The sequence below is a fragment of the Bos indicus genome, chromosome 2 (genome assembly GCF_029378745.1).
Source record: "Bos indicus isolate NIAB-ARS_2022 breed Sahiwal x Tharparkar chromosome 2, NIAB-ARS_B.indTharparkar_mat_pri_1.0, whole genome shotgun sequence".
In the NCBI taxonomy this organism is placed as follows: Eukaryota; Metazoa; Chordata; class Mammalia; order Artiodactyla; family Bovidae; genus Bos; species Bos indicus.
This window is the reverse complement of record NC_091761.1, coordinates 64594484-64619064: the sequence shown is the minus strand read 5'-3', so window position 1 is coordinate 64619064 and position 24581 is coordinate 64594484. Positions and strand designations below refer to the sequence as shown.

The window sequence follows — 24581 nt, the reverse complement described above, 5'->3', positions numbered from 1 at the left end:
GGGTAAATTAGCAACACCGTCTCAACCATCTGGAAACATGCTGAACTTTCTAGATGACAGAAATGTTCTATACAAACACTGTCTAATATGGTAGCTGCTGGTCATGTGTGGCTTTTCAACACTTGCAATCTGACGAGTCTGACATAGAAACTTAAATTTAGAATTTCAATAGTGCCATTTGGCTAGTGGCTACAGTACTGGACAGGCTAGTCTAGAGCATATCTCTTTCTCCTTCCCCTTAGCCAATTAGACCAGGCAGCTGGGGTTTATCCTTCACACACTGTACACTGTCCCTGTGAAACCCCACATACTCCATGCCAGCTTGGTCTCAAAAGGGCTCTGAGCGAGGCTCATTGGAGCTTGTTTGACAAATACGCACATTAAGAAGATTTTTTAAAAAAATAGGCAATGGCAAATATCAGCTTTCTAGACCCCTCTGCCAATCCATGTGTCTTCCTGCACTCAAATATATTTTCTAGCGCTTTCTCAGGGACAGCTTCAAAATGATTCAAATGGTCTGACTTTCCATGAGTTTGCCTGTTATAAAAGCAACTGAAAGAGTTCGGTGAGAACACTTAGACAAAGAGAACCTGTAAAATACTGAGGCAGAGTGGAGGAAGTCTTAGCTTGTGAGGAGGCAGGCTGCCTAGAGAGAGAGATGAAAGCACAGCAAACCTTAGCTGTTTTTTTTAATTACAGAGTGTTTGAAATAAAGAAATGCTCTTTGGCCATTACATAAAACTCTGCCTTGCTCATCATGGAGTGCAAACATACTAATACTGGTTCCCAAAGCAATCAATTATTTTCTGACTCCATTTCCCAGTTTCACTGAGTTAACCAGATGATACCTCTGATTGTTTCCTTTTACCTGTTTATTGTTTGTTGATGCATTCCTTTACGAGTCAGAAATTTAAGAGATGTTCAAATTTTAATGACACCCCTTGAGTGGGGAGAAAATGGATATTCTGAGGCAGTATGTCTTGCCCATGAAGACAGTGGTAACTCCTGAACTTAAGTCACTTCTTGTCGATAGCATTTCAGTAGCAAAGACTGTTTTCCACAAAAACACATACCTGGAGGAGGAGATCAGAAGTTGGTCTGACTCGCTGTTGGAAAAGGATGCTTAGCGTTCGATTCTGTTGTTCCAAATCAAACACTCTTGTTTTCAACTTTACACATTCCTCCCTGAGATCCTGCAAAAAACACATTGAAAGGGAAAAAAAAGTCTATAATTGAAAGATAACTTTGCATATTATAACCATATTTCATCAGCTATTTCAAACACACTAGTAATAAATACTATTTTTAGCCTTCAAACCCCCAGAAATAAATCACACATAATGTTTTCTTCCACAGCCCATTGTCTGATAGAATTATTAAGTTCAGGAAAGCCAATATAAAAAACAACAACAACAACAACACAGCACCTTGAAATCAGAAATGCATTAATCTAGCATGCTATTTTTAAAAATGGTAAATCTCAGCGATATAAAGTCAATTTAAGCTTCCACCTATATATTTGGCCTTTCACTGTCTTCATAAAAGCAATCATCAAGCACAAGCCACAAGGACAGTGCTGTTTTTGCAGTGAATAGAGATTTGATGAACTAAAGAAACTATCACTTTTGACGGAGCCCTTCGCTGTCATTTGTGGAAACGAGCTGAAACTCTCAATGCGGTTGCTAATCGAATCAGTGATGCATTTAGATGGAGTGAAGCAACTGTGAAGTGAAGGCTTACAAGGCCGCTTGGAACTTTCCCATCCTCTACACTAGTGGATTTTCATATCGTTTGGGGGTGTTCTGGTCTTAGTGCTGGGGAAGAAGTGGAAGAACCATACCTCGGCATCCCCTTAGAGCAGCTCTTCTGAATAATAGTTAAAACATCACCGAGAACTCTCCCCCAGCTTTCATGAGGGGAGCTGAGAAAACGGAGCTTTAGGATTCTCTGGAATCCCATGGAGCTTCTTTCCAAACAAACTTACAATAAAGATACTTGTACTGACATGTCTACATCCTCCGAAGAGGTTCAAGAAAGACCAGGTAGAATAAAGCCCCAAGGCAAGGTTCTTCAAAAGCTGACCCTTTTCTGTATTTCAAACTTCATCTTACACTATTTCATGATTTTTTTTTTTTTACAGGCTTCTGCTCTTACCATGTGAAGAACAAGGGTCTGCTTGTTCTCGAAAGTGCCATGCATTCTGACACCATCCTTCCTGCCTCACCTCCCTCTGGCTTCTCATCCACCTCCTCATTCTTCCAGTCCAAGTGACATCCAGCTCAAATTCTGTCTCCTTCCTGATGCTTTAATCTGGCATCCTCCACTTTTATCTGCTCCCTTTTCTGAACTCCAGTAAGCCCTCAATGCTTCTTCTGTGACATTTAGTTAATGTCACAGGCTGCTTTGTGTTGACTTTCTTTCATGGTTTGGACTTAATGTTGTCGATTAGGTAACACGTTCCTCAAAAAGCATAAGAAGATACAGAAACAGCAGCATGAGCATACTGTCTGACACTTTTCTTGCATCATCTAGTACAGTACCCCACAGAGTAGTAGGAGCTTAGTAAACTTGTGTGATTATGTTGTTAAAGGGGAAGATTATGGTGAATTCTTTTACTCTCTAGTGATGGTGGGATATACTACTAGTTTATCCATCTATATATTCTAATGTGGGGCAACTGCAGGTTGGGCAGCTAAGATCTTACTTAAGGCTCTGCAAGCAAGACAAAGTGCCAGTCCACAGCTCTGCTCCCCAGAGTCACAGAGATTAGTAGGTGTGTGCCATACATAACCATGTGGCAACCTGAGTGTGCAGCTAGAGAGAGATCTATTAGCATCTTCCAAGGCTTTACCTGAGGTCCATCATCATTTCCAGGCTTATCCAATCCATTTACAGAAGGCAAAGAGACAGGGCATGGCATAATAGCTCAATGCGCAGCTTATACTCTCCTCACATTTTTAGGTAAATAGGAAGCCTATGCTTAGGATGTTTTCAACTGATTGCTGCCTACTAATGAAGAGCAAAGCAAAGGAACATCATGTCAGAGCAAGGCACCCAGGTATAAGCTCTAGGAAGGCAGTGTCTATAAATTAGGGGCAGTGGGTGTGAACACCCATAAACATGCATGCCACTTGGCAGAGGCTCTTTTGGAGGCCTAGGCACTGCTCAAATTAAAAGGCTAGATTTGTTGTCTTTATTTAGAATTCAACCTCTGTGTTTCACTTATGCTAATTTTTGCTCTTAGCATGTATATAACACTCCCTGCTCCCAAACACTAATTGTTTTCACTACTGCTAATTAAGCAATTAATAAAACTTGACTGTGAGGTAAATAAATATTAATAGTACCTATTGGGTGGGAAAACACAATCATTCTCACTTGCAGGGGGAGGGGTGGAGACAGAAGCATATGAGTGTGGATTTGCAAGGAGAAAGGAGACTTGTAAGGAATACCAGCAACTGTTTTTAGCAGCAAAACTGAAAATAACTTGAAAAGATCTCTTCAGATGAGTTTAAAAAAAAAAAAAAAAGAAGGGGAAAAAATCAATATATTCTATAACGAGTTTTTGTACCAGTGCCCAAATTTCCATGGCCATTACTATTACTTAAGGCAGTAAAAGTTCATTAGCAGGAACACAATTTATTGACCTTGAGAACCATTTATCACTCTTGGCTTATCTAGATCAGTACACAGAAGAGGGGAAAACAAAGGGCTTTAGGAATGTGATGCAGGTCTTATCATCACTGACCAATAGACATGAGCTGCAGAGAAAGTTTGTAGATATTAAAGAATATTCTGTGTTGTTCTAACATTCTTCCTTTCTTCACTCAAGCTGTGGATGATAAATGATGCCAGACAGCTCTCACTCCAAGAAACTGTAATCAAAACCATGTGGGTGCCCGTGCGCACACACATAAGTCAACCAGACTGGAAAGATGGAAAGAGAGAGAGAAAAACAACAATTTTTCTGATGACTACAGTGAGACCTGGGCAGAGAGTGTCAGCTGGCTGTCTTTTCTTCCTCTGGGCTCATAGTGAGAACCCACTGCCATAAAGGCACGTAGGACATCTTGAGGCTGGGTGAAAGGACCATTAATGCTGACTCTGTCGGTTACAGAGACAGGAACTACACTATGCCTCCCAGGAAAGGCATTAGAAACTAAAGAATTTTTCTGTTTAGATGCCAGCCTCTGAGATCATGGCTCCCCATAAGGGCTGGACCATCTGCCCTCACGCACAACCCTTCTTTTTCTCTGACTCCCTAGTACCTCTCAGGTCTCAAGAGAAGGACCTCACTAAAAATAAAATATAGGGTTGTGTCTTTTGAAGCAAAAAAAAAAAAAAAAAGGGAATGTGTTGTATAATTCTTATCAAGGCCAGTCCAGGTTCGATGCACGATACTGGATGCTTGGGGCTAGTGCACTGGGACGACCCAGAGAGATGGTATGGGGAGGGAGGAGGGAGGAGGGTTCAGGATGGGGAACACATGTATACCTGTGGCAGATTCATTTTGATATTTGGCAAAACTAATACAATTATGTAAATCTTAAAAATAAAATAAAAAAATAAAAAAAAAAGAAGTAAACAATGCCAAAGATTTGACTACATTCCGTCTCATGTAAGCAAGTACAGTGGTCTTTGGGTTCAAGGAAATAGCCGGTTTTATTCGTAATCTGCATGCCACTCTCAACTGAAAACAAAGTAAGACATTACAGCTAGATATGTGGGGAAAATATACTGAGCAATGTGGTATACTGGTCTAAAAGGGTCCTGTGTACCTTAATGATCCCAAGCCACAACTTCCCTGGAGGACCCACACACAGCACTTCTAACAAGTTTCCTCTGTGCTTGGGGCTGAACGAGATTCTGGATTCACTGCTATGTAGTAGCTATGGAGTATGGTTACTTTATGCACTTAGAGCAAAACCATTACCAGCTCCAGGCTAAAGGAAAGTTAGGAAAATGTTGGTTGCTTAGAAGCTTGATGTATACTGATATTACCACTAGATTATTGTTCAAAACTATTAAAATTTTATTTTATCATGTAAAATGCTACTATATTGGTATAACTATTTCAGAGGTAGTATGTATTATGGGAATACACTGGATTGAGAGTTAAGGGGCCTGGACTCTGGTCCTTATTACCCACACAGTCTTGAGGAAGTTACTTACTCTGGTTATGCCTCAAGTTTCCTCATCTGTAAATGGAGTTACTGCACAAAATCAGGCTTTCAAGACAAGGGATGCCTCAGCTGCTTTATGAGATGGCTTGTCAAGGGCCGCCACCTCAATCCTTCCCTGAGACTTACTGGACACCACATCCACCAGCCGCTCCTTGTCACAATCCTTTTCAGTGTCTGTCACTCATATCCCTATCTCTTCTAAGAATGCTAATACTTCAGCTAAAAAAAAAAAAAAGCCATTGCTGTAAAAGATTGTTCACATCTCAGACCAACCAAGGGCCTCAACATCAAACACATAAAACAGTGAGACAGGTAACATAATTGTATCACAGCATCAGGCCAGTTCTAATCAATGGGAAGTGCTGAGTCTTGTGGCAAACCGAATACTGGAAGCCTTCATCCGAAAGGCATTCGGATTAAAACATTTTTAATCTGAGTGATGGCTAAACAGTTTATGTAATTACAGTAAATTGAGCCTATTATCAAAGCTAGTTGACAAGCTCAAGATTAAATGTTCACTAAGGTCCCTGGCAGTTGGGAAATTCTATCATCCAAAAATAAGACTGATTCTGAGAAAGCTTGATTTGGAAAGAGCTCCAAATTTACAGTCATTTTTGACTCCAAGCAAGTCAGATCCTGGATGTCCTTGCTAGCAAGGGCTGGCAATGCTTCCAAAAGTTTTAAGAAATCCACCTGTGACATTGCCCCTTTATTTCTTGCAATCGTATGTGACTAATGATTGGATTTCAACCCATCTGTTGAATTTCACAGTGTTTCCCTGCTTGCTGAACTACAGTGGGGAAAACATTAAGTGACTGAAAGGGATTGTGGAGGCTGAATGGTGCAAAGGATAAAGGCATGGAGTATGAATGCAATAACCCCAGGTTAACATGTGGGCTTTGCCACTTGTAGCAACTGGAACCATGGGGAAATTATCGTCATCATCCTACTCACAAGACTGTGGTGAAAACCAAATGATTTTGTGCATTTAAAGTGCCAGACGTGGAGTCTGATTCCTTCTAAGTGCGCAGTAAATATAAACAGACTCTAAGGAAACCAGATCCTACACACATCATTGCTAGAAAAGTGGACCCAGATGGCCCAACTGCTCTTTCTACAAGGGAAATACAGAGGAGTTGGGAGTTCTTTTAGTTTAAAGCTACAAAATTGTGTTCTGCTTCTATCTGGATGGCTGTGTTGCTAGATTTCACCATGTAAGAGTCTTAATTCTTATTGGAAAATTTAAAACATACCATGAATATTTGGTTATTTTAAAGAACATGAAGATAAGACCGAGGTTGTTGATATACTGTAAAATAACTAGAGGGAAAAATGCCTTTCTTCCAACTTTGTGTTAGTGGCAAAAAATAAAAAATTAAAAAAAGAACATAGAAGAGTTAAATTTTCAGTGTGTATAATTGTCTTAATGAAGACAAAATATATTTCAGACAAAAATATGAGTTTGGCTCAGATTACTGATTGCACTTACAGGCTTGTACCTATGATTTGGAGCCATAATTGGAATTGAGCTGGGTTAAATATTGTCACTTTAACATTATTGATCTAAAGGAGGAACAGTCAGCTCTCTTAAGAAAACCTGTAGATTTTTGAGATAAACTGAATTACTTTACTAGGACATGATATATATCAATACATTTAACAGAAACTGCTAAATTTATAGAAATATTTTTTTTTTTCCTATCAGTACTTAGAAAGGAAATATACTCTGTGACTTCAAGATACTTATCAGGGCCAATGCACAGTATGCCAGCAAAATACTTTTTTGGTTGCTGAGGGAGGAAAAGAAGTCATGGGAGATTTGCCTTTGTGTCACAACAAATGATATATTCCATAACTGTATGGTTATGACTATAATTTCACCTCAAGGATTTGTGTGTGTGTATGTGTGTGTGACTTAGATAATTCACTCAAGATTTCTGTTTTTCACTCTGTATCAGCTACATCACTCTTTGGTTTCTCATCTGCTTTTGGAGTACATCTTATTTCCCATATTGTGCTCTTAATTAAAAAGAAATTTTAGTCTTTTTGTAGCAATTTTACAGTCTCTATAAAAACTGGGAGGCACACGTTTCTGCAGAACATGATTCTTCTGGACTCTCTGAAAGCTCTGGCATCTTTTCCTGCTCACAGCGTCCCTGAGGTATGCTATCTCACAGCAGCACATCTTTTTGTGTCTTACTGCTTAACTGTACCAAGGTAGATTTATCTGTTTACTAGTTATTACTTGAATTTGTGTAGCGACTTTTTTGTGGCTGACCTGAAAGGTCCCATTTTCCTATATATTGTGCCAGATGGTTTTCTTGTCTCTTTTCTGAAGCACCATTAAAAAAGAAAGGCATGAGAAGTCTTTCAACAGTTACACATAGAGCTGCAGCAGTGCACCCTGGCATTCCTTACATCTGTAATTAAGTGAGGAGGAACAGGAGGAAAAGCAACTGAGAAATTAAAGCCTTTGAAAGAGAAAAAGTATTCAAATATGCTGTGACAGAAATCATGATTTGTCCTTCAACATATGTTTCTCCCCTTCTGCAACCAGGTGACAATCACTTTGCAACTGGGCACATACCCAGAAGAAAGATTCCATCACTGGCTTCCTTGGGTGTGGTTGCATAATTAAGGTTTGTAAACAGGGAGGTATGTAAACTTTTAGAAGGCTCTCTTAAAAGATAGCCGGTGTGTGTCTTTTATCCTCTTCCTTTTCTTTGGCTTTCATTTCCTCCTGATGGCTAAAATATTAATGTGATGACTGGAGGTAGAGCAGCCATTTTGGACCATGAGGTAACTGTGGAAATGGAGGCCACATCCCACAGAATAACAAGATAGAAACCATGATGCCAGTGACCCTACGAACTTTATGCAGCAAAGACATCATGCTGGCTACGTACTCCCCACCTGCAGATTTAGATCTGAGGAGTAAACAACTGATTTAATTTTATGTTACCTGATTTAAGCCACCATTATTTTGGATTTTTGTTATTCACAATTGAATCTACCTCTAACCTAATAAATGTGCTCAAATCTCTCTCCTCATGTAATGTTAATGTAAAATCTGAACCAGTTAAAATCATTTATACCAGGAAGCATGATATTTTGACAGAAGTAGTCAGGGCAGAAAGTCTAGCAAAACTGTTATCACAATGCCTTTACAGCATGCATTTAAAATAATTATTTAAGTACATTCATGAGAAGTAGCCAAACCCTAAAATTGTTCTCAACTAAAAACATTTAAATGCCATAAGTGATTTTGCTCTCCTAAGTCACATCTGCCTGAACAAGTCACATGTTCCCACATTTTCTTTTGAGGATATCTCTATCTCATACAGCAGTAACTCAGAATAAACAAAATAAGAAGGAACTAGAATTCAGCCTCTCAGATAGATCATGCAAAGAGATGCGAAATGTTCAATAAAATTCACCAAACTAGCTAAGTTTGGGCAAACTACCTGCATTTACCCATTCTGCCCCAATAACATGATCTGAAAGCAGAATAAGATGACAACAAAGGAGAAGGTATAAAAATTTCATGCTCAGAGACTAACAATTGTTTTTCCCCTAACTTTATTGAGGAGAAATTCACATATATAATTGTATATACTTAAAGTGTAAGATGTGATAATTTGATATACATTACATGGTAGAATGATTACCAAGAGCAAAATAATTAACACATCCATCATTACACATAGTTAACTCTCTTAAAAAAAAAAAATTGTGGAGAGAAAGCTTACGATCTACTCTCAGCAACTTTCAAGTATTTAGCACCACCATTTGCTTTATCTTTACCACAGAGCTGTTTTTGTGGGAACAGCTCTTCCTTTTCATAGAGTGACCATAGCAATTCTGGGAGGTGGACACTGCTATCTCTATTTTACAGAAGAGGAATTAAGGTCCAGAGAAGTTAAATAACCTTCCTAACCTCAAAGATCTCTTGCTGAATTTTAGGCCTCTGTTAATGCTGTCCATCAGAGGCTATTCATTTTATAGAGGCCAGAGGAATCCATCAACTTATTTAATGTTTACATTTACTAAATAAAAATGATAGGTTTGCTACTCATCTAGGTAGGCCCATGGAAATCTTTCATCTTCAAAAAGCTTTCTATTACTTCCCCAAGAGTTTAAATTTTATGAATCTATTGGTCATTGATGTTCATATGCCATCTAAAACGCATACAATTTTAACCTAACTGAATAAATGAAAAAGTATTGCAGCTATCAATCATAGTTTCCTTTAGTCTGACAATGTGAGTTCCAATCTATTCACGTAAGTGCTATGAAAATAATAAAGCCAGAAAGTGACCTACCTTTTGAGTGAGCAGGGCTTGCACAACCTGGTTGGCTACCTTTAAAAAATAAAGAAAAGAGTTGCTGATTATAATAATGAGACCCTATACGCACAGACTCTAATTTACCAATAAGTTTCCCAAAGCTAATGAGCTCCTCGTCTGGCTCTTTCCTCTACTTCTACAGGATTTGATTCTTTTCATAATAAGCCTATCCTTCTAGGTAATATTTTGCATTTTCCAAAGGTGACCTTGTTGCTAATTAAGATGGTTAGGCTGGAAAGATCATTCATACCTTGACTCTCACATTTCCATATTTGGAAAAATAATATCCTTTCATATGTAAAGTACTTTAAGAAGGCTAAAAAATGATATAGTGCAAAACATGATCCTAATTATCTGTACACAGTTTTACACTGCTGATTTACAATGCCCTTTGCCTCTCCTTCCCGTTCTTTTGCTGTGTGACTATTTCATTGCCTGGAATTACTTGCAATAGAGGTAGGTGGAAAGTGCAGAATAGGGGCAACTCCTTCATTCCTATATAGGCTTTGCTTTCCTCCTCCACATCTTCGTTTATATTATCCTCTGTCATTACTACCTATAAGAGAGTCTGAAAGTTGCTTACTCTATTCTTTATTTTCCCTTACATCCCCTGATTTTTTTTGCCTGGATACACACAAATGCATTTCCCAACCTGCCTTGTCACTGTGTGACAAAATTCTGGCCCAATGAGTTCCAGACGGTCCATTTTCTTGGACTGATGGATAGGCAGTCTCCTAAAAAAAAGAGGGCCCATCCTTATTCTTTATTTCCTTGCTGGGATATGAAAGTGATGGCTAGAGCTTTGGCAGCCATCTTGAAAATGAAAGTCACATATTAAGTAGTTGGGTGCAGAAAAATAGAATGAGCCTTGTCCTGATGATGTATGGAGCTGCACTTTCTATTTCTGAACTTGCATATGAGATAGAAACAAAATATCCACTGTTACGTTGAGTTTCTTCTAATATACAACTAAATAAAATTGTCACTTATTACTAGAACCCTAATTTTCTTCAGGTATCGGGCAGTTTGGGACAGTAGGAAAAGCTGGACCCCTCTTGGCCCTAGGAGGTGAATGGTGAATTGGTGTTGGTAATTTCATTCCCTTTCAGTGACTGGCTTAGGAGTGAGCATGTGGCACAATTCCAGTTAAAGGCCATGTGAAAAATCAGTAACACATTTCTCATATTTCAAGGATCTGGCATTTTCTCTGAAAACTATTCATCTTTCTACATGTATTTATACTAAGATTTCTTTTTCACCTGCAGATTTCAAAAACACTCCAGAGAGTCACTTATTAAACTTCACCACAATCTTAAAGTTATATACCCATATGGCTACTATTGATAAAATTATGGTAGATAGGTGAATTATATGAAATTTTTTAGTCAGTACATACACATATGGTAAACATTTAGTGTAATAATAGAAACTGACAACATTAAAGACCAAGTCAGGCTATTTAAATATCCTAAATATTTCTGTTCATTCATTTCTTCCTTCACTTATCCAATATAAATTTGCACAGTATCTATGACTGGGATGTGTTTCTTGGTTTCAAAAGGAGCATAGCTGGTAAGAGTTAGGCAAGAACACAGTTATAAGTGTGATAAACTTGTAATCATCTTGCTAATTCTCATATTCAACCAAAGACTAAAGACCACACTTCTATATTCTCTTTCTCTTGATAACAAATTAAATTTTTGTTGATACTAAATTGTGTATGCTCATTTCTCTTTTTAGTATACTGGAATAGATTACGGTAAAAATGTTTTCATGGAATTTGCTTCTTGACTCAATATTGACAAAATAGCATATCCTTAATGACAGCTGGCTACCAGTAAGCCTCACTGAAAATTATAATAGAGGCTGTCATCTATTTGTGGTTAGCAGACATTTGCACTACAAGTAGTAAATGACTAAAATCAGATTACCTATATAATTGATATATACAAGAGGGAATTCTTTTCCTATCAGAATCCTTTTCAAATTTACATTGCTGACATTAAGTTTAAAAGAAAGGCTTTTTACTGAAACTAACTATAGTTTTGAAGAAAAAGTATTATTAGGTATTTCTTTTAGTCCAGTCTAAGTTAAAGAAGATATCTAAGGATTACTGTAGACTAAAATAAGTCATTTTCTGTAACTTGTGCTGTTTTTCTTTTATCACTTTATTTATACACAATCACAATGGTGACAAATGTTACTCAGCCCACACAAATTGACCAATAGCATAATCTTGAAAACCTTTCAGTTTTTAAATGTTCATTCAAATTCATGAGAATTTAAAGTCAAACTACATACCATCTATTTTATTCTTGCAAATTAAAAAAACACACAAAAAACAGAAGAACTATTCATGCTGCTTAAGTCAGAAGCAATGTACCAAACTTAATTTATACCATAAATAATTTAATTCTTTTGTATAGCAACCTTTGGATTTGATTTACATTCTCATAAAACTGCCTAATATCAATATTTTCTTTTCTTCCTCAGAACTGGCCCCTCACTTAAACCAGTCTGTGGAATGGTGGTCACATAAAATAGCTCTCTACATGATTTAACAGGAGTCATAAACGAGTATCTTATCTGTAAAAGCCTGCAGGAGTAAATATGTTATATCTTTGCAATCCAAGTATGTTTGCCCTATAGGCTTACAGACTCTATTTCTGATACAGTTACTTTTGGCGTATATTTTGGACAATTGTTTGCTCTACCCGAAAATTGAACAAAGATACACAAACGCATTATTTCTTTACCTACTGACACGGGGTTCTATTACCCGGAAGGGCTCACAGGTTCTTTGCAGAAAAGCAGGCAAGTGATACAAATGCTTTCCTTGGTACTGTCTATAAGGATAGTTTCTTGGGTTTTGTTAGGACTTTTAACAGCTAGGCTTCTCAGATGCATGCACAGAACAACTGTTCGGAGCTTGTGCCTGCAACCTCTCATAGTCTCACAAGATGATCCCTGGAAATGGGCCCCTGCCTTCATCATCGCATCCTGCCCTCAGCACTTGGGTTGCAAATAATCACACCCTGGCAGGCCCAGCTAATGAGAACAAATACCTTCCAACGTCAGCTGACAGCTTTCCTCTCCAAAGAAAGAAAAAGAAACGAGCAGCTGGGCTGGGTCACAGGAACCCGAGACACACTGAGCAAAGCTGATGGTCCCTAAGCCCCTGGCTTGTTTGACCATTTTGCTTAGGCTCTTTGTGGAAAGCGCCCCCTTTGCATCTAGGAGAGGAACAGGGGTGGGCGGGCACTGTGGTACATCTCTTCTTTCCTCTCCGTAAGAATTCTCTCAGACAAGCCAGCTCCTCTGACACCTGGCTCATCTTTGACCCACATGCCTCTTTGTTCTTCCCTCTCAGGTGTGGAGGGATCTCAAAGTGGGTGGGCAGAGGGAGGAGAATAGGGGATGCAGATTTGTCTGTTATTTTATTGCACAACAGCCCCTGAGGCTGAATGAGAAGCCATATCGGGGAGTTCATTCCAGAGGGAGCCAATTCTCACCACATCCAGAAGACAATTGGAGATGGGGTCGAAGGTGGGCGAGGGAGGAACTCAGTGGACACTGTGCTTAAAGTCTTATCCTCCTGCCTGGTTGCCCTGCTTTCATCCTTTTATGTGCTTTACATGCAAAGCCACTACCTTGTCAGCCAGGTAATTAAAAAACTGGTCACAAAAGCACACATTTTAGAAATTGTGCTTTGGAGAAGTTTTCTCTACTTTTGACCTTGGTTTATTGTAGGAAGACAGCTGGGGGCAAGTACGAGGAGCACTGGTGGAGAATCACAAGAAAAACCCGGGTTCCAATATGGTCCTGTGTTGACCAATCACTGATATGCACAGGGGTGGGAGAGCAACCTAATTTTTCTCATCTGTAATGCAGGGGAACCGTCGGCCTCTGAAGTTGTTGTGAAAAAAGTATGAGATGACAGACATCATCAGAGAAACCACCTTGGACAGTACCTGATGAAAAATACCTGACAAAAATGTTAAATCTGAATCTGGTCACTCAAACTTCAGGAAGTAAAACACATTTTCAGGTTAGCATTTAAGGAAGGATGGTTTGAGAAGAAGCCCTTTCATTTGTAAAGGGATGAAGTCTGTGTGTGTGTATTTGTGTGTAAAATACATGTATAAATAAAAATCACTAAGCATCTACATTATTTATTTATTCTGTAGAAAGAAACCCTGTAAGATCCTGGGAGTGGGAGAAATTCAACTAAATATGTATGTGGAATTCCAGCAAAAACTAATTTGGAAATTAATTTGCTGCTCATAATCTCCATTCGTTCATTTAGTTATTCAATAAATATGCCTTGAGTGACCTAGTCTGGGCTAAGGATTGTGCTGAATATTGGAAAAATATTGTTAACAAGAACAAAAGTACTGCTAATGGTGGTTAGAGTCTAGAGCAGGCACAAGAATGATCCGTTCATGAAATGGACATGAAATGGACATTTGAAGCATGTGAGAGCCATAAGCAACATCATGTGCCATCTACGTTTGTCAAGACATTGATTTTAAAGATGACTTAGGTCCCACATGTGGTAGATGATTCAGCAATCCAGTCTTGGCATATCCCATAGGAATAAGAAAGAAAAGTAAAAACTGTTCTTAATCTACTTCTGCCTTTAGTTAGTCTTGCTTTAAAAGAAATTCTGCTGCTTTTTTTTTTTCTTTTTTCTTGAACCACACTCATAGGTCTGGTTTTCCCTGTCCTTGTGATCTGAAGTGTAGAGTGTGGAAAAGTCAAAGAAGAACTCAAATACTCTGGTAACCTGGTATGAACTCTGGTCTAACTCTAATGGCCTGACTGGGGAGGCAGGTTCTCCAACTTCTGTGTTCGGTGGCTTCACCTGGGAAGCTTCTTCAAATTGCCAGTTCTCTCACCCCTCATTCTGTTTAAGAGTAGTTGAGTGAAGTCTAAGAATCAAATTTTTAACAATTGAGACACCTCATAGTGATGCAGAGGGGTCTGGAGAAACAATTTGAGAAACACTGGGCTGGGGTTTATTTTTTGCTCAGACACTGTTAGGAAATTGGAAATAACTTTAAATTTCTGCATGGGTTCACCTGGCTCTTCTATCATCATACCCAGTTTGGTGGAGCTTTCATCTTACAGATGCCTTCTGAAAATGCTCTCTAAAACACACATTCAGAGACATAAGGGTAGTGGTTCTTAATCTTGGCTGAATATTATAAACCCCTGGAGTGCTTTAAAAAATTCTAATACTCAGGCTCTGATCTAGAGCAGAATCAGGTCAGAATCTCTGGGGACAGCCAGCTGTTCTTTCAAAGCTCTGCAGTGAGTCCAATGTGCTGGTAAGAGTGAGAATCACTCACCTTTCTAGATCTGACTTCATCTGCTCCAGCTCTTTCACTAAAGATGTCCTTTCAGTTTTGCCCTCTTTACCTCCTGCCCACCATTCCTCCTGACCTTTGGTGACTGTGCTGTCTGTTCTCCAAGTCCCCAGTGCGGCCCATTTCCTTTGTGAGTTTCCCTCACCTCCTTCCTCTGGGATTAACCATCTCCCTCACTTATCCTGCTAGGCTGGGGGCACCCTGAGATCCCAGAGCCTGGGCAAGGTTCACATCTTACAAAGGTTTGGAGGGCACAGCTGAATCTATCCAAATATAAGACATTAGTTTGAGGAAGTTGTATGTGTCATTACACTTCTCTACTTGGGAATAAACTGGTCTTAAAGGAACTGGCCAAGGAGATACTGAGAATAAACACTTCACTGCTTGCCAGTGAACTGTTCAACAGCTGGACACAGAAGCTAGATGCAAACATGAAAACCTCTAGTCTCTTCCCTCACAATCAGGAGCGGTCCTTGGTTTTGCTTTTGTATTGCAAGGTGAGGAGATGAGGGGTTGGGTGGCAGGAGAGGTGATGGTGAAGTGACACAGTGTGTGCATGTATTTGTGTGTGTGTGTGTGTGTGTGTGTGTATCTATGGATGCATGTCTGTTCCTTCTGAATAAACACACCCTTTTTTTAGGGAATCAGAGGGAATCTCTGACCCCCAAGTACTTTCCCCAAATCCTCAATATGTTCTTCATTTCTCAAAAAATAACAATCAGTGCAAAAGGGACTGAGAAGCACTTCAAATTTACATTTCATCCACCTGTGTATATTTTATGAAACCCACCAGCAAGGAAATAACTTAGCATGAGGCCTTACCTTGTTAGTTTGTTTAATTAGTACAAAAAGCCTGGAAAAGAATTTCCAGTTGGCATTATTACTACATTCAACTACCCCTTTGAGAGTGTTCTCTTGCAATGCATAGAAATGGATTGTCTCCCCTCGTGCAATTAGTTACAAAACAACTGGCATGTGTAATCAGGGGCCAGGATTCATGAATACAAAACATTTGTACTGCTCAGAGGTGGTTCTTTGTTACAAATCACCTCTTTGGCAACAGTTAATTTCTGCAATTAAGAAGGGAGAAATTCTCCCTCTGAAAATTCTGTCTTCAGTGGAAACTTTATACTAAATGATTCTGTGGGTGAAAACTTCGGTTGTGCCAGTCACATTCTAATGAAACCTTTGGGATGTAGGCATAGGGGACATATAGAAAACAGACCCTGAGTTTCCATAAATAAATGCTGGGAGTTTTTTGACTGATGAGGAAGGATGATTTATGGGGAAACTGTGACAAATTAAGTTTATGTGGTATGATTCACATAAATTTGACTTCTGAATAGGGATTCTAATTGGAAATTCCTGTGCAGGAGGTTAAGGTAGTACTTTGCTGATCAATACATATGACCCAAGGGCAGTATTTGTTCCTTTAAATATCCTTGGATCTATTTGGAATTTCTTGCCCTCAACTTTGATTGGACCAACAGCCTGGGGAACAGAGGTGAGAGGGGCTGAACTGGCCTCACTAGACATGAGTCATCACTCCTGCTTTTATGTCAACTGATTTGAGTGATTCTTTTAACTCTGGACATTGTAAAGATGACTCTGAGTCCTTTCAAGTCTTGACAGGGCAAAGGGACTGCAAACACCATTTTGTTTGAGTAACTAATACATATAGCTGGAAAAGTGTTGGTCACTCAGTTGTGTTTGACTCTTTGTGATCCTGTGGACTGTAGCCCAGTAGGCTCCTCTGTCTGTGGGATTCCCAGGCAAGAATACTAGAGTGGATTGCCATGCCCTCCTTCAGGGGATCTTCCCGACTCAGGGATCGAACCTGGGTCTCCTGCAATGCAGGTAGATTTTTTATCATCTGAGCCACCAGGAAAGCCCCATATGGCTGGAGCTATGAGACAATTAAAATATTAAATAACTAAACAACTTTCTAGGGACTGTTTGAAGGTTCTTCGACAAGTGACTGTGAAGCAAAGTGGTGTGTGTTATGAGGATAATGGCTCTTGGTTTGCAGGGTTCAGCAGGATCATCTGGAGATCTTGCTGATACAGAGATCATAGCCAGGCCCACCTCCACTCCCAGAATCTCTTATTCTCTATGGCTGGGGCTTAAGAATTTGTGTTTCTGGGGCTTCCCTTAGAGTTCATACCCTAGAATAAGAGAAGCCCTTGTGCTACAACAAGAAAGAAGCCTCAGAGCTGCAGCTAGAGAAAGCCTATGTGCTGCAACAAAAACCCAGCACAGCCAAAATAAATTTTAAAGGTTAAATGAAAAAAAAAAAGAATTTGCATTTCTAACAAGTTCCCAGACGAGGCTGATGTTGCCAGTTCAGGGATCACACTACAAGAACCACTGGTGTAGGAAAATATCAAGCACATGTGGAACTGTGAGGAAACACCATTTCTAATTTCGAGGGAGAAGAGAAGTATATGGCAGAGGTGACTATGCCACAACTGGGCTTTTAAATTGTGTTCTTTGTCATTTATTCCATCACCTTCATGGACGGGGTAGAGAAGGGGTAAGGAAATTCAAGAGTATTTGTTGGAAAAAGTTTCCCAATTGATAGTGAGGAGGAAAAGACTGAAGATATACTTCCAGTTTCCATTGCTCAGGAAGTGGAACGTGACTGAACATAATTTTTCTAATTTTCTTGAAATCTCTGTCAGCTCTATCATAACAACTATTAAACTGAATCTTCTAGAAGGATATGTGCAAGTTTTAGGGTATTGGGCAGATGACTGGAAGAGTCATCCCATTAAATGAATAACTTCAATTGCCAACCAACCCCAGATGAGAGCTGGTCAGGGAGGTCACTGGCAAGCCCTGGCAAGGTGACACAGGAAGGATGGATGGTGCACTCCCTGCCAGGAGTGAGGGGATGACTGAGAAGAGAATGAGGGCCTGCCCACTTTCCAATTTTCCTTCCCCTCTCAGGAATCTGAGACACCTGCCATCTTTGCCTTCACCTCTCCATTATCATCAAATCATATTTCTTAAGTTGGCTCATGCTCGTGGCTCTGTCTCCTTCCATTCTGCTCAAATTTTCTTACTTCCCTTTGCCTTCTTGGCTTGTTCTCAATCTACTGACTGATATTTTCCCTCTGGCTGCCAACTGTGAACACCATCCCCACCCACTCTATCAAGGATTTTGCTTTTATTCAGAAATGGCATCCAATTGGAGACGATGCAGTGTGCCCCGAGGCAGCTTTTCTCATTCACAGGCTGGGATCACACTTACTGGACAGGAGGAATTTATCATACAGTGAAGCATCTCACAACCTATGCCCCGAGAATATTAAACAATAACCAAAAGGAATTTGTAGACGCCTGTATAAGGATACAGGGAGGGAGGGGGAGGGGACAGACTGACATTCCTTATCCATATTCCTTGTTTACAACCTCCCTTTCAAGGACTAAATGCTAATGTTTGTTCAGGACTGGTAAGAGACATATATTAAGATCTGACCAAGGAATCCTAAATAGTCCAACCTCTTATCCAGAACCTCTCTGTTCCCCTTACCTCATCAAGACATCTCTCATACTGTTCCCTTTGATTTTCATTTTCCAAAGCCAATGCTGAATTCTCTGCCTGCAGTGAAGACACAAAAATAATACAAATAAATCAATGAAATGTTGTGTTATGTGACAACTTCTTCAATACAGTTACTAAATATATCTCCTCAGGATCCAAAACAATCTTGTAGAAGAATCTTTGACGAGTTTGCTCTAAGTACTATTATAAATCTCTCAGGGATGACTTCTGTCTTATCTCTCACAAAAAGGCATTAGGGCTTAAAGAAATGCAAAACTTGGTATTCTGAACAGGTAGAAAATCAAATCATGGCCTGATGTGAAAGTGTTCTGTAAAAAAGATTACAATGTTTATTTCATTCTATGAAAATGTAAATGGAAGAAATGCCTTAATCTACTTCATTAAGACCTGTCATAAATTCATAACCTGGTATTTGTTTAGGTCACAGAAGAGACTCTCAGGTAAAGTCATGAAAGTATAATTCCAAAGGCAGACTAAACATGTTGTTTTCCTGGTTAATCAATGACTTTTGAATATGAGGCTACAATGAGCAACTCAAGAACTGAACCATGCTTGAGTCCCTCCCCTCTCCACTTGCCTTCTTAAAAGTACTGCTTTTCTGCTCCTCAGAGCCTTGTAGGTACCTGAATGCTAAATAAGGTACTGTAGGATCCTAGGTTGAATATGGTTACCAGGTTACTAGCAAAATAACAAAGGAACAGAAACACTCAGTGAAACATAGAGTGGTGGCAAGAGAACTGCCTTCTGCCTCTGGTGACCCGGGTTCACTCTCGCCACTGCTGACCTTGGCCTGAATCCTAAACTGTGTAAGTTAACCTGTCCCACGGCTGCCATAACCACTGTCTCAATCCCCTAAGGCAACCTTGCTTCTCTCCCCTTCAGGACAGCCCTCCTTGACATTTAGAAATGGGGATACAGATCTCAAAATCATTTTTTTCAAAACTGTGGTATGATTTTTAGGAGGTGTTCGTACATAGATCCACATTTTCTATTTAGATTCTTTCCACCAGGCTTTAAAAAACTTCTTATTTGGAAGTAATTTCAAACTTGCAGATGATGTTCAAGAACATTATGATGAACTGCCATATACCCTTTCCTCAGATTCAACAATTTTGCCAGATTTTCTGTATTATTTTCTTCTCTTTCATTTTTTTCTTCCTGCAATTCTTTATCCCTAACTACTTCTGTATATATTTTCCAATAATGAAGACAATCAGAGTATAGTTTTCAAAATCAGGAAATACAATGTTGATTAATACAGCACCCAGTCTCTTCTATAGTCCTTATTCCATTCATCCATTGTCCCAATAATGTCATTAAGGCAAACTTTTTCCAACCCAGAATCATATCCAGGATCAGGCATTGCATGTGTTTAGCATTCATCCAAGAGCATGTAATCTGGAAGAGTTGTCTTTCATGATTTCTTCCTTCTATTTTTTTTTTTTTTTTAAATAGTAACAGACAATTACATTGTGGAATGTCACTTAATTTAGGTTTCTTTCAAGTTTCCTTCTGCAAACTTGGCAATAATGGAACAGAAATGATACTGCATCCTTCTTAGTGCATCATATCAGGCTCCTGTATGTCTATCTGTCCCGTATTTGGATATGTTAACTTTGATCACTTGGTTAAGGTTCAGTTCTGTTCAGTTCAGTCGCTCAGTCATGTCCAACTCTTTGCCTTCACCTCTCCATTATCATCAAATCATATTTTTTAAGTTGGCTCATGCTCGTGGCTCTGTCTCCTTCCATTCTGCTAAAATTTTCTTACTCACTTCCCTTTGCCTTCTTGGCTTGTTCTCAATCTACTGACTGATATTTTCCCTCTGGCTGCCAACTGTGAACACCATCCCCACCCACTCTATCAAGGATTTTGCTATGACTTCTCCAGTAGTCATGAATGGATGTGAGAGGTGGACTATAAAGAAAGTTGAGCGCCAAAGAATTGATGCTCTTGAACTGTGGTGTTGGAGAAGACTTTTGAGAGTGCCTTGGCTGCAAGGAGATCCAACCAGTCAATCCTAAAGGAAATCAGTCCTGAATATTTATTGGAAGGACTGATGTTGAAGCTGAAACTCCAATACTTTGGCCACCTGATGCAAAGAACTGATTCATTGGAAAAGACCCCAATGCTGGGAAAGATTGAAGGCAGGAGGAGAAGGGGACAACAGAGGATGAGATGGTTGGATGGCATCACTTACTCAATGAACATGAGTTTGAGCAAGCTCTGGGAGTTGGTGATGGACAGGGAAGCCTGGCGTGCTGCAGTCCATGGTGTCACAAAGAGTCGGACATGACTGAGCGACTGAATTGAAAAGATAATAGATTGGCTCTTCCCCCACCTCCCACTTTAGTGTGGTTATGTTCTTAATTTGAAAATGTATTTTTAAATTCAGTTAATTTGTTTCTGATGGCATTCAAATTTAATTTCTCATCTTCTTGTTGCTTTCGTGTTATTTTTTGAATATGAAAAACATGAACATGATTCCAAAAGTCAAAGTACCTTAAAAAGAGCAAAGTGTTGCTTCCTTTCCTATCTCTCTGATACCACCCACACACCTCTTACAGGTCCTTTCATTGCTCCCTCTGTTGCTACCATCTAGTTACAATTCCGTGCCTTGCCTCTTATGACACACGCAACAATCAACAGTCCTTGCCTCATTCCTTTTCCCAACCAGCTCTCCGGTACATTCTTCCTGCTTTATCAGAGTCTATCACTTTCACACACTATTCCTCCAGCCTTGCACTATATACCCTTGTTTTAGCCTCTTTACCGGATGATGATGGAGGAGGCTGGTCTATTTCCATAGCATCTTGAAATTTTCCCTCATCTTTTCCCCTTCACATTCACATCTCCAAACAGTATATCTTCTCTGTGCCCTCTTCTCCCTAGAGTCACTACCTTGCTGAGATGGTCACCTTAAGGTTGTGCACACCTTAAGGCCTGTCCGATAGCCAGTACTGAGATCTGAGCTTGTGGTGTCAGGTCATCTCGTTCTGGGAGTGCTTTCCTTGCACCCTGCGCCACCATCCTGCCCTGGGACACCAGGCTTGCTGCAGGTAGTGCTGTGGGTATTTGGCGTTTATTTTTCTATGTACAGCAATTGAAGTTCTAAGTGTTCCGTTTTCTGGAACACAGAAGGCGTGGGTTCTGTGTGGTTTTATCAGTGCTTTGATGATTTGAATGTTGTTGGGATTTTGGGGGGCAGATGTATGAAAAGTTTTCGACTTACACCCATTTGTTACGTAACAAGCAAAGCCAGTGGTGTGACTGAACTAGGATGGGGCACAAAAGTCGAAGAAAACTGACAGGAAACAGGCCGTTTCAAGGTGCTCTTGCCACTGTCAGATCGTGTCGACCTAGTCATCTTTCAAGTCCAAGGATTCAAACTTCTGTTTCTTCTTCAACTTCCAATTCTAATACTCGGCTTTGACCTTTTTCCTCTGAGTTTGAATCCCTGTTTTAGTAATCCTCTCCCAACACTCCTGTCCCTCAGGTGGGATCCTGCCATGGTCTTTCCATTCTCATCATGGACAGACATCTGCCACCCAGCCCAAACCTTCTACCCTCATGCTGAACATCTGTTTGGATTTTTAAGTACTGGTTATCCCAGATGGTTCCATCATTTCATTCCCCACTCAAAGGAAAAGGAAACTTTCCTGACTTAATGTTTCTTCCAGGGTTCGCTCTGCTTTGGCCTGTCACACTGAACCCCTTTTGGCCTGCAGCTGGCGCACACTCTCGGCTCCCTGCCCAGCCCAGAAGAGAGACAGGGCCAATTCCACCCCCTTCTAGTTTACCTGGCAATACCGTATTGTGTAACCTTCAACAAGTCATTGAACCCTCCTTGAGATTACAGTTCTTTAGCAGTTAATGAGTGAAGGGGACAAACTAGCCAATCTATAGCCCATCTACAAAGTGACTTCAGGTTCAAATATTTGGATACCATGAATCACAGAGAAACTGCTAGAATTTCCATCTTATAAGGTCACTGCTTTCTTTGGAGAAATTTAGTTTTCCTGGGCTCTGCTGGTTTTATTTAGTAAAGCAGCAGCACAAAGGGTGATAGGGAGAGATAAAGGAGAGAATAGCAACGCCGGCTGACATTACTTTCACTTGAAAAATCTTGGGAAAAAAATGTGTAAGGAAATAAAATTGAAAACAGAATGTGTATGGGATGTCTAATATTGCTTCTGCCCACAATATCACGTTGCAATAACACTCCAATCGATCCATTCAGATAATTACCGTCATTACACCATTTACATTAGTTGCCTCACGTTTACTGCTCTGACAATCTATTGCAGGCAAGGAAATTAAATACCTAAAGGGTGCTGGGGAAGACACAGCAGCCACATTTATGGTTAATGCATTCAGTTACAGAGACCACTTTAATTAATGTAATCCTACATATCCCAGGGGACGATGGAGATATTAACAATTATGCCAATGAAGTTAAAATACTCTTAAACTCATGATTTTCTTTAATCCATTTGTATTTATTAGAAATTCAGGATTAACCTGCTACCAACACAAGACAATAGGGGAAAAAAACAGGAAAAGAAAAAAGAAAACTTAATTAAATGTGATTTAAAGAGACAGCGTCTGTTTATATGGCAGGGATAGGAGAGGATAAGGCAAATAGAGAAAAAGAAAATGTTGGTGTCACTACTGAGAATTAAAGAATGATGACATGGGTTTTGTCACTTTAAATAAGTATGTTATTAAAGCAGTGTTCTCAGAGGATGTCATTAGACTGTTCAATTAAATGTAACGGTGGGTTTTAGGGTTCAGCTCTGTCCTGCACAACGATGATCAAAACCTTGTGCAAGGCTTAGTCCCTGATTTAGAGGATTTCCTGCTCTATGCTGTTTCCTCATGACTCCAAATTACAGGGATCTAAATGTTTCTGATTTCATCCCTAAAGTCCTAAAATATCTTTATAAAATTGAAGAGCTACATAGAGTAAATCTATATTGTTTTGGTTTACTGTAGAAAATGGGCATGAATTAATATATGGTTTTTAAAAAAATTTTAATTGAAGTATAGCTGATTTACAATGTTGAGTTAATGCATGTTTAATATTAATATTGGAGAAGGAAATGGCAACCCACTCCAGTATTCTTGCCTGGGAATTCCATGAACAGAGGAGCCTGGTGGGCTATAGTTCCGGGAGTCACAAAGAGTCAGACAGGACTGAGCAACTAACACAGCAATATCAATATATGTTTTAAAGAAACTATGTTTCTTAGAGGCCCTGCTCTGTTAACAGACATGCTGGCCAGAGTTTACAAATGACTAAATGGACCCATGTTTCTAAAGGACTGCTCTACATTAATCCTCTAAGTGCTTATTATGTTTAAATCTCTCTACACTATAAATGCACTTAATCCATCTGCTATGGTTGAATGTTTGTGTCCTCCCCAAATCCTTATGGTCCCAGTGCCCAATGAGATACTATGGGGTGGGGCCTTTGGAAGGACAGTAGGTCAGGAGGTTGGAGTCCCCAAGAAGGGGATTATAGTCCTCAAAAAGGAGGCTCTGAAGTTTGCCAATCCCCCTTCCTCCTGTGAGGACAGAGTGAGAAGGTGCTAACTATGGCTGTGAAGCAAGAGGAGGACCCTGACTAAAACTTGACCATTGCTGGGGCGTTGGTCTTGGACTTCCCAGACTCTGGAAATGAGAAAAATAAATCTCTGTTATTTATAAACTACTCCGTCTGTGGTATTTTGTTATTGCAGCCTGAACAGACTAAGACAGTGTCCTTTTCCACAGACCAAAAGGTAGAATAATTCTGCTTAAAAAATGTTGCTCTGCATAAAATAACAACTCTACTGCAGGATTTTCACCTCTTATACTCTGTGCCCACTCATCTATACAAACTTACATTTCCCACTAGATAGTATGTACCATCTCTCAGGTCCGTCCCAGTCCCTGTTCATCTCATGAAGTCCAAGTTCTCATTCCCCAGGCTATGCCTTTGGTTCCACTGTTTTAGATGGGATATGTTTCACTTGCTCATTGGCTTTTCTAAATTCTACTCATTTTTTTGTGGTCTGGCTAAGACGTGAACCTAAAAACTTAAATGGGGCATATATTTAAATTTTAAAGTAAT

At 39.6% G+C, this 24581-nt stretch overlaps 1 protein-coding gene across 8 annotated transcripts in view; it reads right to left on the bottom strand.

Annotated features, from left to right (window-relative positions):
* NCKAP5 (NCK associated protein 5) overlaps positions 1-24581 on the bottom strand; it is a 1211030-nt gene that overhangs the window by 222258 nt on the left and 964191 nt on the right. For all 8 annotated transcript variants that reach the window (XM_070799923.1, XM_070799938.1, XM_070799949.1 and 5 more), the window contains 3 exons: positions 18434-18502; positions 9506-9544; positions 1074-1193 (listed from right to left, as the gene is read on the bottom strand). In XM_070799923.1, coding sequence (XP_070656024.1) covers positions 1074-1193; positions 9506-9544; positions 18434-18502 — 228 coding nt within the window. The remainder of the gene's footprint in view (positions 1-1073; positions 1194-9505; positions 9545-18433; positions 18503-24581) is intronic.